At 36.3% G+C, this 15,256-nt stretch overlaps 1 protein-coding gene across 1 annotated transcript in view; it reads left to right on the top strand.

Moving 5' to 3' along the window:
* The first annotated feature begins 203 nt into the window (after positions 1–203).
* LOC122791249 (endothelin-1-like) overlaps positions 204–15,256 on the top strand; it is a 254,621-nt gene continuing 239,568 nt past the window's right edge. Inside the window, exon 1 of the mRNA XM_044058956.1 lies at positions 204–459. Within this exon, the coding sequence (XP_043914891.1) occupies positions 399–459 (61 nt within the window). The 5' untranslated portion in view covers positions 204–398. The remainder of the gene's footprint in view (positions 460–15,256) is intronic.

Raw genomic sequence — 15,256 nt, 5'->3', positions numbered from 1 at the left:
ACATATATGCTGCATTTTTTGATAACTTGAAGATCTGGTATGTGTAGTGGGTGTACTGGATGATATCTGGATTAAAGTGATGAGCCAACAGGCAATGTGCCTGGGGATAGAGCTTTCCAAAGGGCGTGGACAAGAATTTACTGAAGCTACAGTTACAGAGAATGAGGGAGTGGTACTAAACTCTCTGAGGTGGTGCACTTTTTTCTTTCTGTATGTTTACTCAACAGCCTTTAAATCTTCAGAACTCTTCCTTCGGGCATCTCATACCCTCAAACATGGACTGTATTTACACAGGATACTATAGCTTCTCAGAACCAGCTTGAATAGCCTGCTGACCAAGAACTGCTAGCTGTACTCTCCACCTGTACACTTTAGAGCTCTCTCTTTTCCTAAATGCAATGGATCTTTCAAACCTTTGTTCCTGGACAACTATGGTACTTTTAATGTTATTAAAAGAAGGTAACACATTACTTTATTATTTTAAAAGGCCCTATTAAGCTTTATGCAGTTAGTAGAATAACATGTCGAATTTAAGAGGACTGTGTAAAAGTGTTAGCTTTATTTGCTAACTGCAACATGTTTTACTGTATATTACAGATGTATATTACAGTCATGAAAGTTATAGTCTGTCAGTGTCTCATAAGACAATCTGAAACAAAAGGACACAGTTTGTCAAATATAGTATTTTTTCAGAAAGATGTGAATTCTTTGCCCCCAAACTGTGGAGGAGAAAATAATATAACCATACAACAATGAATAAATGTTCAGACAGCAATTGAAGTATTAATGGTGTTTATCTAGGATTTAATAATTGAGTTTGTTATTTTTTTGGTAAGTGTTGTTAAAGACAAGTGAAATATTGTTAATGTTACCTACTACTTTTATTTCAGCATATATAATATGATTCACTTATTTGTGATGCAGAACACAGACTAGGAATCCTGAATTATATTATTATTAAATGTGTTATGTAACTTTATACAAGCTTTTGGGAATGATAATGTATGATAGTTTTACCGACTTTATAGTCCAGAATGTAATTTCCATGGTTCTCTCTTGGGCAGAAAATTTCTAACTATGAAGATATATGACAAAAACATACTCTGAAAGTAGTTATTTTTTTCAAATATAGAAATATAGCAGAAGAAAATGTGCTTGATTAGGTATATCAGTTGAAATTGCAGGACAGAGGAGAGTAAAGCTAGAGAGATAGAGAGAAATAATTCATGATCTATAGTAAATGTAAAGCTATGAAAACATTATTTCAGTTAAATACAAATATGGATATATTACCTTGCTTATAAAATCACTTTTAGTTAATAAATCACTATGCAGTATATGAGGCCTTATCAAGCATGAGTCCTGAAGGGTGCTAAACAGTACTTGCTCACTCGCACATCCATTTACATTTTTACTGCAACATAATATGATGCATAACTTGATTTTTAGTATTTACTATTTTTTCATGAAGACTCATTCATTTTACTAAAAGTAACTGATGTTAAAATATACTTGATGTACACTTTAGTTAAGGGAACCAGATGTTTCCTTACTGCAGATATTGCCTTTCTCTTTCCTGGGTGTATTTTCAATTTTGTACAGTAGGTGGCAGAAAGAAATAATGTATTACTTACACCTTTTTCCAGCATGGGAGACAAAGATTTCTTAACTGCTACAAGAATATGTTTTGAGATGCACATTTCAGACAAATTTCACTTAATATTTTAATAGCAGTAGAGAAATATCTGAGATGTTGTACCCTGCTTAACATTTAAACGAGCAGTGGGAATATATCAGCTCTTGGTATTGCATGTTGTATGTAATATGTCTGCTGTGTAATCTGTTGCAATTTAGTGAAAAGACAGTAGTTTTAAACAAATGTAGATAATTATGTTTAACTTTACATAGTTTATATAACTCAGAATAGTGAATTAAATGTCTACAGACTATCAGTGCATGATAATCAGACATAAAGTAACACAATGCTGAAAACATTGCAAAAGGGAAAAATAGTTTTCTAAGGCTTTTGACATTACTTATCAATTCCCAAAACAGACATATATTTTACTTCCCAAAACAGACAAATATATATTATGTTGTATCTCTTTTAGCCTTGCGATTGCTTTCATGCATAAGAAGTAATGCAGAAGTCAGTCTGTAATATGCAAACTGACCAAATGAAGCTATTAAAGAATGCTGAAAAGTGGTATTCAGTGATATTTCTTTAAAGTATGGCTCTACTCTACTTTAAATTGGTAACTGTACTTTTTTAAATTGCATTATTTACTGTTAAAACACATGTCTATAAAAAGAAGCAACCATGTCTTTGAATCTAATCTTCCTTCTATAATGTTTCCCTTAGCTATGGCAAAACATACTCCATTATAGCCAGCATCATATTAGAGAGGCAGGGTGGCCATTTGCATTGGTGGCAACCCCCCATGCTATGGAACAGACTTATGGCACTGGAAAGGTTGGCAAGGGGATATGATGAAGTAGCCAGAAGATTGCTCTCCTATCCTGGAGGACAGGGAGGGATAAATCTGATATTTGTGCAATCTCAGACTAACATTAGGGGTGGCAGATATGTACTGACATCATTTCACTAGCCATCTCCACAGCTAAGGGCAATGACCAGTAAGTGTGAAAATGATGTCTCCCAGGTTCCTTACTTATTGCCCCCCCCCCCCAGATCCCACCATCCCCAGACCTAAACACTAAGTACCACTGAGGTTGATTTACAGTGGAGTCTGGGAGCCCACTTGGTGAAGGGACATGTCTGAGGTACTCAAGAAGGTGTCATTTGGGGGAAATCACAGACAGATGATCAAAGAAGGTAGGGAGAACAACCTGAAGCTCTATGGGGTCAGGAAGGGGCCAGGAAAAATAGATAGCTAGATAGTTATATGTGTGTGTGTGTGTGTGTGTGTGTGTGTGTGTGTGTGTGTGTGTGTGTGTGTGTGAGTAAATATCTATATTGATATGTAAATACACAGACACATGCATATTTATCGGTATATATATATATATATATATATATATATATATATATATATATATAATTTATTTATTTTTTTTTTTTGAAATTTGGATTGACATTTGTGAAAGTCTGACTGGGTAGGTGCCCATTTTCAGTGGAGGCCCATGGAAAAAAGTTCTGAAGTATTACAAAAACATTAAGAACAACAATTTTACACTCTTCAAAATAATACAATAAAAATAAAACAGATATATACTTTAAACAATTATTACCAGATTAGATATAATGTGAACATGTTGGTTAAGAACAGAACCAACTTCTATGACAATGTTTAATATTTAGAGAAATTTTAGCCAGTTTAGAAACATTAAAGATAAGTTAGTATAATGCAAACATGAACTTCAATATGAAGTGGGAGAAAAACATAGGGTCATGCATATGTGGATAGAGGTTCAGGGGTGAGAAATTGATTGAAGTAAGGAAGTGAGTGAAGAAGGGGAGGAAGGAGATGCAAGGTATGAAGAGGTAATTATTTATATTTAGGGATATGGTTTATGTTGGGGGTTGAGCACGAACGAGTCAGATTTTGGATTGGAAGTCTTTCAGAATAGTTTTAAAGGCCTGGAGGGAAGGTATTGACCTGATGGATATAAAGTGTTTTAGGCCTTAGCAACATGGCACAAGTACAGACCATGCCCAGCAGATTTGATAGGTACAGCATTATAACAGAAACTAGTCTTAAAAAAGATTTTGTTAAAGAAGTACAAGAAAAACATTTTTGTTTGTAGACACAGCTTATCCAAAATGCTCACCTTGCTTCATTGCCCAAACAGCACTGAACAAAATGCTCATTCGTATGAACAGTAAACATATTTGCATTTTATTGACAAAGCCAACCACCACTATAATGCTGAGTCATAATAGTTGCTGCGTGAGTACTAAGAATATAATGCGTAGCTCATATCGGCAGATAGCCACATGTCAAGAATGTACCAGAGCATTTATCAGAAGATTACCTTTCATATAATTAATAAGATTATGGCTTTGATGTTATCTACCTACAAGACAGAAATCAACAATGAAGAAAAAGTATAGTTTAGATGGTCAGAGCAGTAGTTTAGGACTTGAAAGTCTTAAGTCTAGTCCATAGTGGGGAGTATACATTATTTTGTTATGCATAATTCCCTTGCTGAACAGTAGGGAAGCAATAAGTTTTGTAGTGCAGGGCATTTTCTGGATGATGAATAAATTTAAAACTACTGAGTTTGTCAGGGAGTTTTATTTGTGTGGGGATATTATTCCACATATTGGAAATAGAGCAAGTCTCCTGCAACATTATTTGACTTATCTGTAAGTAATGAAAATTTTTTACTAGAGCGGAGGTCTCTTGCTGGACAGTAGGTTAGCAATAAGTTTTGTTGTGCAGGGCATTTTCAGGATAATGAATGAGTTTGTGCACTGCAGTTAGTTGTGAATACGTTAGATAGTTGTGCAGTTTAAATCAGTTTCATTGTTTTAAGCTATGGCAATGGTGGGTGGTATGAGGGAGACTGTGGCAAATGTAGCTATTTTATTGTAGCAGGAGGCAAGTTTCTTTCTTTGAGTAGTGTTTAATTTTGTTTGGAAAGGAGCAGTGTGTAAGAGAGTTGGCAATAAGAAGGAGGTGGCTAGAGTTTTTCTTACAGTATCTGTAAGTAATCCATTGATCCTATAAAGGGAACCTAGTTTCTGGTGTGTACATTTAACAGTGTGCAGTATATGCTGGTCATATTTGAGATTGTCATCTGTTAAGTTTACTGTGAGTTAGAGTTTCAATGACAGCATTATTGGCTGACTTTATAGTAAAAGTTTGCATTTGATTTTGACAACTTTTTGAGGTAAAAATCATTAACTTAGTTTTCTTGGGGTTGAGTAGGAGGTTTGATTCTTTAAGTCAGGTTTCTACAGAGGAGAAATATTTTTTGTGTAAACTAGCCTGGTAAGTGGTGGTGTGGAGGTCAATACTAAATATATTAAATAGTAGACGACTCAGGAGAGAACCCTGAGGGACTCCTGTAGTAACTGGTTGAAAGGATTAGTAGGTTTGTTGCCATTTAACAGCTGTTTGCCTTCCAGATAGGTAACTATGAAACCATCATAAGGAGAATTGTGAAACGTTTACTGAGAAGAGTTGAGCAAGCAGTTACTGGTGTGAGACAGTATGAAATGCCTTTGGCAAGTCTAAGGACATGGTGGACACAAGCAGACCATTGGTTCTATCTTGGTTTATTATAGGTTCATATTTCATAGTTCATAGGGTCATAGTTGATACTAGACTTACTGCCCTAGTTGTTCATTTTAAGTCTAGCCAATTTCCCTTTTAAAGGTGAGAATCAAACCTTGTACCGTGTGTCTGTGAGTTAGTCACCCTAACCATTATAACAACTCCCAATCACTATATTGGTAAAATGTAATAGAGCAGCAGTGGCGCTGTGCTGAGGCTTAAAGCCATGTTGTGTTTCTGAAACAGATTATTTGAGTTTAGGTATTAAATCAGCTGCATATGATGCATTTCTCTAATATCTGGAGAGGGGGAAGAGAATCACTATGGGGCCGTAGTTATTAAAGTCTGTAGATGTGCCTCCTTTGTATATGTTCTTTGCACATTCATATCGGGAACTGTCTCATTGTTCCAGACCCACTTCAAAATGGGTTTAAGCAGCCTCTCATGGCTTCAGTCCAGAGGCATAGATAACATCTGTGGTCATTTCCCTTCATAAGGGAGGCTCCAACACTGGTCCTAACAACTGCAGGCTGATATTTAATTGCTTGTCCTTTAACCCAATGGACTGCATCACTATAAAGTTCTTGAACAATGGTATTGACAGCCTAAAAGACATTCACTCAAACCAGTGTAGGTTTGTGAAGAGTAGCTTCTATGTCCCTGCCTGCTTAACCTTGTAAACGTCTTTGAAGAGTCTCTAAGGCATTAGTTGAGGGCAAACTGTATAACTAGCATACCTTGATCAGACACAGGCTTGCATTATTATCTCACACTCAGGTAAAACTAACTAATTAACTAAATGTAAACTCATATGATATATTGTTCCCTGGATAGCAAACTCACAAACAGTACAAATCATGAAATCAAGATTGGGAGCACTCTCTCTTCACCTAAAGATTCCTTACCAGTGTCCTACAGTTCCACATGAGTTCATGCCAGAATTGCCACTTTTATATATCTATTTCTCTGATGTGAAAAGTAACATCAAGGGTCTTTGGCTGATGAAGTTCGCAACTGATTTCAAACTTGCAGCCATCATTAAGTCCCACGAGGACACCAGCTCGTTTAACAGGGTCTAACAGGCACAAACACATGGTCCCAGAGCCACAGTCTTAGGCTAAATGCAGAAAAGTGCAGCATTGTGACATTTGGGAAACACATGCACCCTACTACCTACCACATATTAGCCACCTCATCAAAATCATTGCTGTTACTAGGGACTTGGGCATCTTTGCTGTTAACAAGCTTTCCTTCAGCTAACATGTCTGTATGGTCATCACAAAATCCTTCTAAGTCTAACTGATCATCATAGGCAAATCCTATAGATCCAAGGATGGTATCCTCTCTCTCTTCACCACCATTTTTAGACCCATAATTAAATATAGTGCTGTGGTCAGCATATATCAGACCAAATACATAATAGTGTAAGACAGATCCCCACCATTTCTACACTAATAAAATAAGGGCTTAAGTTCTATGTCCTCTCCAGAACACCTTAAAGCCTTATCTCTATTCTCATTCTTTTACGGAATCTCGATGGGTGACCTCTGTCATAGAAATTCTCAAATGACCCTGCCCTGTATGACCTTCTACACATTCACAAAAATCCTTCAACTACCATCACGGCATAAAGAAAAGTTGGTGGGATAGATACATCTCCCAGCGAATGTTCATCTACTGGAACATGCTACTCCTCCAAACTAAACAATGTAGCTTCTTAACCTTCTTCTAGGGCCATCTGGGTGACTTGAGGGTCTATATTAGAACACCCAAAGGGAGAAATATTGAATGCTCACATGAGCGAAAATACAGAAACTCGACATCACCATTGTGGGGGGCTCACCCCCGCCCCCATCCCCGCTAAATATATATTCCAACTCCAAGATGGCACTGCAGTGAAGAACAGGCAAATATTCTGATATTCACTGCCCTGCAGTAAAAAAAAAAAAAAAAAACATTGAGTTCCTGTATATTTGCTGATGTGAGTGTTCAATATTTCTTCCTTTCGGTGTTCTAATATAGACCCGTGAATTGATATAAAACTGCCTCTTCAAACTGTTAAGAAAAGTGTAACATACAGTACGTCTTGCATGGATACATGTCAAAAGCACAGCCTAGAGCCACTACATATTAATAACATATGAACACTGAAGTGGACAAATTTTAGAGGAGTAACAATATTTGTGTAAGCAAATTTATTTATTTATCATTTGCTGATAAGAAAGTCCTACTAGGACAGAGCCTATTTTCAGCAGAGGCCCAGGGACATGTCTTTTGAATGTGGGAGGAAACCAGAGCATCCAGAGGAAACCCACACAAACGCAGGGAGAACATGCAGACTCCACACAGAAAGCACCCCAGCTGAGAGTGAAAACTGAGAACCTCTTGCTGTAAGCAACGATGTTAACCACTGCACCATTGTGCTGCCCAGAAAGGAAGAAAAATGTATAAACATTGAATATTACCTACATAATATGCTGAATGATATAAGTTATACTCATATTTTTGTTGGTAGTTGCTTTTAAGGCTTGGAATTTAAAACCTTTCTGACTTTCGAGCTTACACAAATTTGAACTGTTACTAAAACTTGGTTCCAGTGTAATGATGACACTCTGTACCTGCATTTAGCATAAGTCCTTCAATCAAAACCACCAAGAACTGCAGAAGTGCCTCTGTATTTTTCGGTAACACGTTCATCACATGAAAAATTATGTATGACATCAACCTTGCGATTCTTGAAATCATGGTCACCCTTAACAAAACCAGCTGCCATTTCCTCATTAATTATAGATATATTCCAAGTTTCCTATTTAACATGATTAAAACCTGAATTGATTAGAAAACAAATATCTACCAAAACCAATGCACTGCTGGTAGGTTATTTCTGCTACCCTTCAATTAATTGGGGAACCAGGTGAAGTGCAAACAGGGTTTTTCTAGATTTGGTATATGCCATCCCCATTGAGTAGCTCATATATTTTCCCACTAGGGATACAAACACAACTTACCCTCCCCCCAATACTATTGTATTTGGGAACTATTCCAAAGTCAATCACTTATACTTCTTGGACGACTAAAATATATCTCAGTGTGCCCACCCCAATATAACTTTTGCCTTCCTGCTGATTTCAGCTCCAGAGTCTGCTCCAATTTAAACAGTTGCAAATGCAAATACAATGGAAAATGCAAGAATGAACCATTAAGGTGAATTTATCATAGAAACAAACTGTAAAGTATAAGGAAAACATGGAATTTAATACTAGCCTTATATACAATATTCTCTTATCTTTACTATAAAAGGAATTTAAAATGAATTAAACAAAATCTTAAGACATCTATTATAAAAAGTAAGGCTATTTTTAAATTAAAAAGTTCCACTTCTTCAAAACAGAGGCACAAAGCTTTTCTTCAAATATATAATAAATCTTATAAACACTGCTCATTTCTGTTCTGAACTAATATTCCACAGTTCTATTGACTCTGATAGTGAGGTCATTGCCAGCATCCTCGCTAACAAATTCAGCTACGACTTCATGCCACCAACCAAAGCTTCAGTCAACCATTGTCCACCTAATTAGACCTCCCACTATTATCTTTCTTGGCCAAATCCTATCATCTTTAAAGAAGATCAGAAACATCACTAACATGAGTTCAGGCAATGTACCTGTTTGTCTCATGGTTAGCCGCACATATAGCAGTGCTTGACCAATTCTTAACATATTTAATAGCATCATCTTCACTGCTTACATGTTGGACATTTGGCTAAGTATCATAGTGGTGCCAGTATACAATGGCATCCCAGCCACAATTCCAGGTAATTACAGACCCACAAGTCTTTCCAGTATTATTTGTAAAGTCACAACTCTTCCTACAACATGGCTTCTATAAACATACAATGACATTCCCTAGAAATAATCACTATCCCACCCAGAACTAATTATTATCCATAGGGTAGTATACAGACCTTGGAATTAGGTATGTGTAATATTAGGCTTGAAATAGCTTGCAACACTAGTTATCTTATTCAGCTATGAACCTATGAACTTGTAATGCACGTTGTAGGTTACACAGTATGGGAATCAGGGTAAATCTGTGTACCACACATTGAGACTCTGACTACACACACATATATATTTCTGATGACAAAATCCCCAGAGTTTCCTGCAAGGATTGGTTGTGTATTGTGTGAGCCACTGCAGTTAACATCAGTACACAGGAATGAGTAATGCAGTTTAGAATGTTACATACTCATTATTACTCTCTTCATATTGTTGATCATGTGCGTGTCTTCTGGACTCATAATCTGTAACACACATACAAGGTTCTGCATTGTACTGACCTGTACTATCAGCATAGCATAAAAGCACCTTTAGATGCCATTATGCTGCTATCGTGGTAAACCAGTAGTGGTAACTTTGTAGAGGAACACAGCAAATAACAGTATTATTGTGTGTGTGTGTGTGTGTGTGTGTGTGTGTGTGTGTGTGTGTGTGTGTGTGTGTGTGTGTGTGTGTGTGTGTGTGTGTGTGTGTGTGCTTATGAGAACATTTATGACTTACAAGGAGAAGAGTGCTGGAACTGAACAAAAAGAGCACATCAATTTGAGGATCTTAGGCCTTGAGATTGGTAAGTAACATTAATAAGAAGGCAAGAGCAGCATAATAACAAAAAGAGTGAAACAGAAGTTAATGTAGAATTAAAGTCTTCACTTTAGAAGTTATGTCAAGAATTAAAGAGGAGCAAATATGACTGAGATGCTTTCTAAAATAAAGTTGCACACAACAAGGCAGGTTTGAACCAAAGAACAGATATGGTGTAAGCAGGAAAAAAGCAACCAACAAAATCATAAATGTGAATCTGTTTGCAGATTATGTGTGAAAACTAAGCAAAAGAAGAGACTGGAGAATGGAAAATTAGCTGTGGTTGTGACAAAGGATAGCACCAACCAAATTTCAAAATCACAGACTACATTTTCTTCCCTATAAACCAAACCCAAGAGTTCCACATGCAAGTAATTCATTATTTAAATAGTAATACCCTTTTTTCTTGACTGAAGACATTTTTTTCAGGATCCATATCAATTTTTTATGAAATCTTGCAACATTTCCTGTTAGTGTTTGGGACATCATCTCTGACATTCACAAACAGTTAAGAGAAGAAAGGGATAGCTACATATCAGATAATTGTGCACTTAGAAAATATACCAGGGATCAAGAAACTCACTAATTTTAGCCATATGGCTACTAAGATGTTTGACTAGTTACATACTACAGTCACCCTTTGTATGCATGTATTACCAGTCACAAATAACCAATTTCACATTTTCAATTAGAAAATGTAGTTTGGAACTACAGTTCTTAGCCTGAACAAAATCAGAAAAATAATAAAAGTATTCAAATTAGGTTTTCACTGGCAGCAATTTTGTCTAGTTAAAGATGTCACCGAAATTTGCTCTTGTCAGTGTTGTTTATGCCAAGGCTTTTGGTTTGGGTTTTACCACTTGCATCCTCTTTATTTAAATACATGAACTCCCAGATCACATCACTATGGAAAAAAGGGCACAATTTCAATAAGTTTTCCTACTCAGCAAAACTACAACTGACGTTATGAGCCATTCCAAAATATTCCTTAAATTGTTACATTAAATGTGGTGATTAAACAAAACAATAAATTGCCACAATAAAAAATAAAATAAAAAAAGGCAAATAACAAACTTAACTATTGCCAGAGATAGGGAAGAAAAAGATTACAGTACTGAAATGAAGACCAGACAAGAGAGGGGAACACAGTAATGCATTTACCACATCATGCTCTGTGTGCCTCTGAAATATATCAGAGAGGCAAAAAAACTCAACAACAAAACAAAATTTGTCAGCAAGGCAGCTGCTGTAAGGCAATTATTTGAGGTATAAAAGACTAGAAAATAATATGAAACACTCAGAGTGAAGCAGGAACATAACAGTGCAGAAAGTGCCAACATACCCCCCCCCCCCCAAAAAAAAAAACATATTTTCCATAGTTGGGTCTATTTATCCTTTATAGACATGTACCTGTGCCAGACTGCTAGCCATGAGCTAACAAGTAATTTGTAACCAGGGACACGTGAGTTGTTGGATGTAAAACTTGTATATAGTGCTGTCCATTAAAAATAAGTAATTGATAATCACAGCCAGGCAGAATCAATGTGTGTGCTTTTGCATTTTTTCTCCTCATATTTACTACAAAATGACAAAAAAAAATCTTAACCTTTCACATTATGTTCTGGCCAAAGCGCCACAAGTTACTCTCTTAATTTTTTTCTTTCATAGTAAATAAAGATTATTTTGTTCAACAGTGATTTAGGATAAAGAATCAGTGGAGACACTGTAAATAAGCATTTATTTATTTATCTGTTTGTTAGCTTGCTTATTTCTTTGAATTTGTTAACTCTGGTAGATCCCTGACCACAAATAGCCAATTTCACTCTCTACCCAGAGAAAAGTACAGCAATACAATTAAAGTATACAATAAGACAAAGCATTAATGCAAGATAAAGTGTGCAGCAAGGTTAGAAAGTGGTAGCAACAGTGTAAGTATAGTTAAACACCCAGTATGAGAAATTCTTTACTTGATACAGTTGATGGAAGTTGAAATCAGCTTATGCGGTATGTACATGTTATATACCATATATAGAAGAGAGTCACATGTTAAGGTAAATGTGATTCCAGTTAGAAGGATATGGAGAGTAAGAAAGTTATTGAACAGTGAAAGAATATAGGGTGCTTAGGTGATGTGGCCAGGAGCCTTACACTGGCATTTAGCAAGTTTTCAAAGATGAATTTTTAATTGTGTGAGGAAGACTGCATATGATGATAATTCACTGAGAAAGGAGGGATTAGATTCCCAGAGTTTTGTGCAAAGGAAAGAGAGGCAGTGATCTATGCAGCAAAACTCATTTTGTGAGTTAATATTAAGGGAGTTGAATGGGCATGAGTGATGATGTAGGACGGGGGGGGGAGGGTTGTATTAATTTAGCTGCTAAGGCGGAGAATGTTTGGTTGCATATAAGTTTTTATAGTTGAGAGCCTACAAGGATGTCAGTTGCATGCTTGACTAGCAGTCATTATACTGTCATTTTACTTTTTCTAGGGTTTGGCAGCAGTGTTGTTGCCTAGGGGGAGAGAGAATAAGAAACCTGCAAAATATATTGGTGATTGATTATATGTGTGTAGCATTTGTGTTTGAAGCAGATCCTACCAAGGGGAGACCATACTCCAGTTGACAGAGGAGATGCTTTCACCAATGGCTGACGTGAATGCTTTGGATAGACATGAATAGTAGCTGATTAAATTTTGTCCTGGTTTTGTCGAGATAGAGAGTGAAACTCAGAGATTTCACAAGCCACAGACTCAGGCATTTACAAGTTCTAGTGTTTTCTAAGACAGTGTTGTTGTAATGAAACAATTGTAGATGAGAATGAGTTTTGTGGAGCTTCTGTTTGGTTCAGCAAAGCACCTCTACACACCTTAGTAATGCATGCTAACCCTACCCCTGCCACTGCTCCTAACACTAATCCTGCCCCTGCTCCTAACCCTAACCCTGCTCCTAACCTTAACATGCAGCTAAACTTAAAAACGTCCTTGCTATAACACTACCACTATTCAGACACATTTAAGTGAATGTGGTCAGGTTATGACTAGTGCATCAGAAAAGGAAAGTTGTTTCCTTTTTTGATATACTGAGTGTCAATCTATTTTGTGCATGATATAATAAATATTTGACACGTTGTAGGGCATGTTTTCTATGTCGACCAAGTGACACATCTGCAGTTTGTTATATATAGAGATTCAATAAGAATGAGAACATTGAAGTATGCATTGAAAATACATGTGGGCACATCAGAGTATGTTTATTTATTTTCTTTATTTGACAATTGTTAACCAGGTTGGTCCAATTGAGCTCCATCTCATTTTCTATGGAGATAAGAAGAGAAAAGCTCTAAATGCTTACACAATTATATAAGAATAAGCAAAGTAAAAAATAATAAAGAGACAAAAAGCCAAAAAAATGACAATTTGTAACAGTTTACAGATTTGAGAAATACAAAACAAATTATAAACATAATTATGTTACATACAATAGACCCACAAATAAATAATTTAATACCTGTTCATATTACAAAAGGAGTTGGGGTAAAGCCGATTAAGCCTTACCACCCTGAAAGTGTTTGCAGGTAGAAGTAGTAGAGCAAGAAATTAGTGGCAGTAGGAAGAGGTAAGGGTTTACATAGGGTCATGACAAGTATGTAGTGCAGATGGAAGTGTAATACAAATAGAAGTGAGCAAAACTGAGCAGATCATTGTGAGGTACTTCAAAGAATAAAATGGCTACCTATACCAGATAGATCCACTCTCCTACTTGGAAAACATATATTCTAAATTCTTAAAATAGGATACTGTCCCCATGTAAGTAGGAAATTACTATTGTGAGAACAAAATTACACACTTGGAAATAGCCAACTAGATACTCTTACTAGCTCCAGTCCCAGGTTCAAACTAGCCATTGGTGAGAAAGCATTTTCTAGATTAGGACCTGCAGTTTGGAACCACATGCCTATTGATGTGAAGGATAATACTACAATTGAGGTTTCAAAAAGACTTAAAGGACTCCCTCTCTGAGGAAGCCAAATGCTCATGCATTTGAGATACAGGCTAAGGCTCAATTATGTAAATTATTCTAATGTCCAAGTCTAACTGTATATATATATATATATATATATATATATATATATATATATATATATATATACATATACATATACATACACACCCACACCATACACGTGTGTGTAGATATATATATATATATATATATATATGTGTGTGTGTGTGTGTGTGTGTGTGTGTGTGTGTGTATTTACTGTATATCTGACTTCAAATGTAACCATCTTTCTCTTTCTTTTTTATTGTAATCTGCTATTGTGTCTATATGCTACTTTTAAAAGTATATAATTCACCTTGATCTTGGGTGAAAAGTGTCATCTGACCAATCTAACCATGCAGTCAACAAACTGTAATAAGTAACTAACTAAATAAATTAATAATATGTTGTGCCAATATAAATGAATACAGATGAGCATGGAATACCAGTAGAAGTGAACACATCAGAGCATATAGTGCCAATAGTAGTGAGCACATTGGAGCATGTAGTGCCCATAAATATGAACACACAGGAGCATGTAGTGCCAATAGAAGTGAGAACACCGGAGCATACAGTGCCAAAAGAAGTGAGCACATTAGAGCATGTAGTCCCCATTGAAGTGAGCACTTTAGCCAATAGAAGCGAGAACACTGGAGCATATAATGCCCATAGAAGTGAGCACATTTGTGCAAGTAGTGCCAATAGTAGTGAGCACACTGGAGCATGTAGTACCAATAGAAGTGAGCACACTGGAATATGTAGTGCCTCTAGAAGTGAGGACACTGGAGCATATAGTGTCAAAATAAGTGAATACATCAGAGTTGGCAGTGCCAATAGAAGTGAGAGCACTGGAGCATGTTGTGCCATTAGAAATGAGCACATTGGAGAATGTAGTGTCAATCAAAATAATTTAGAAGAGAATATATAAGGAACACACAGGACATTAATGTGATTTGACTGTGTGATAAAATTGCAGATAATGTGAGATCAGACTCAGATTCAGCATATCTCTGTGTCAATGAAAACTTTGAAATGGTGTGGGAAAAAACTGAGAAGAACAAACTGCCATGCAGCAGGAAGAAGAAAAGAAATCAAGGACAATAATTTGGAAAAGTGTCAGTCTTATTTCAGGAATGGTAAAACAGATGAGGATACAACAAACAGTGTGGTGTCACTTGAGACAAGATTTAATGGATGAGCAGGGGAAAGGATCAGTAGTATTGATAAGGAAATAATGAAGACAATGAGACCTCAGTCCGTAAAGTGACAAGAAGCACTGATACGTCTGGAATACATCATGTAGTTGAGCTGAAAATAAGTCTTAAGTATGAGGA

The sequence above is a fragment of the Protopterus annectens genome, chromosome 1.part0, assembly GCF_019279795.1.
Source record: "Protopterus annectens isolate FY-2018-M chromosome 1.part0, PAN1.0, whole genome shotgun sequence".
NCBI lineage: Eukaryota > Metazoa > Chordata > Ceratodontiformes > Protopteridae > Protopterus > Protopterus annectens.
This window is presented reverse-complemented; position numbering and strand designations above follow the sequence as displayed.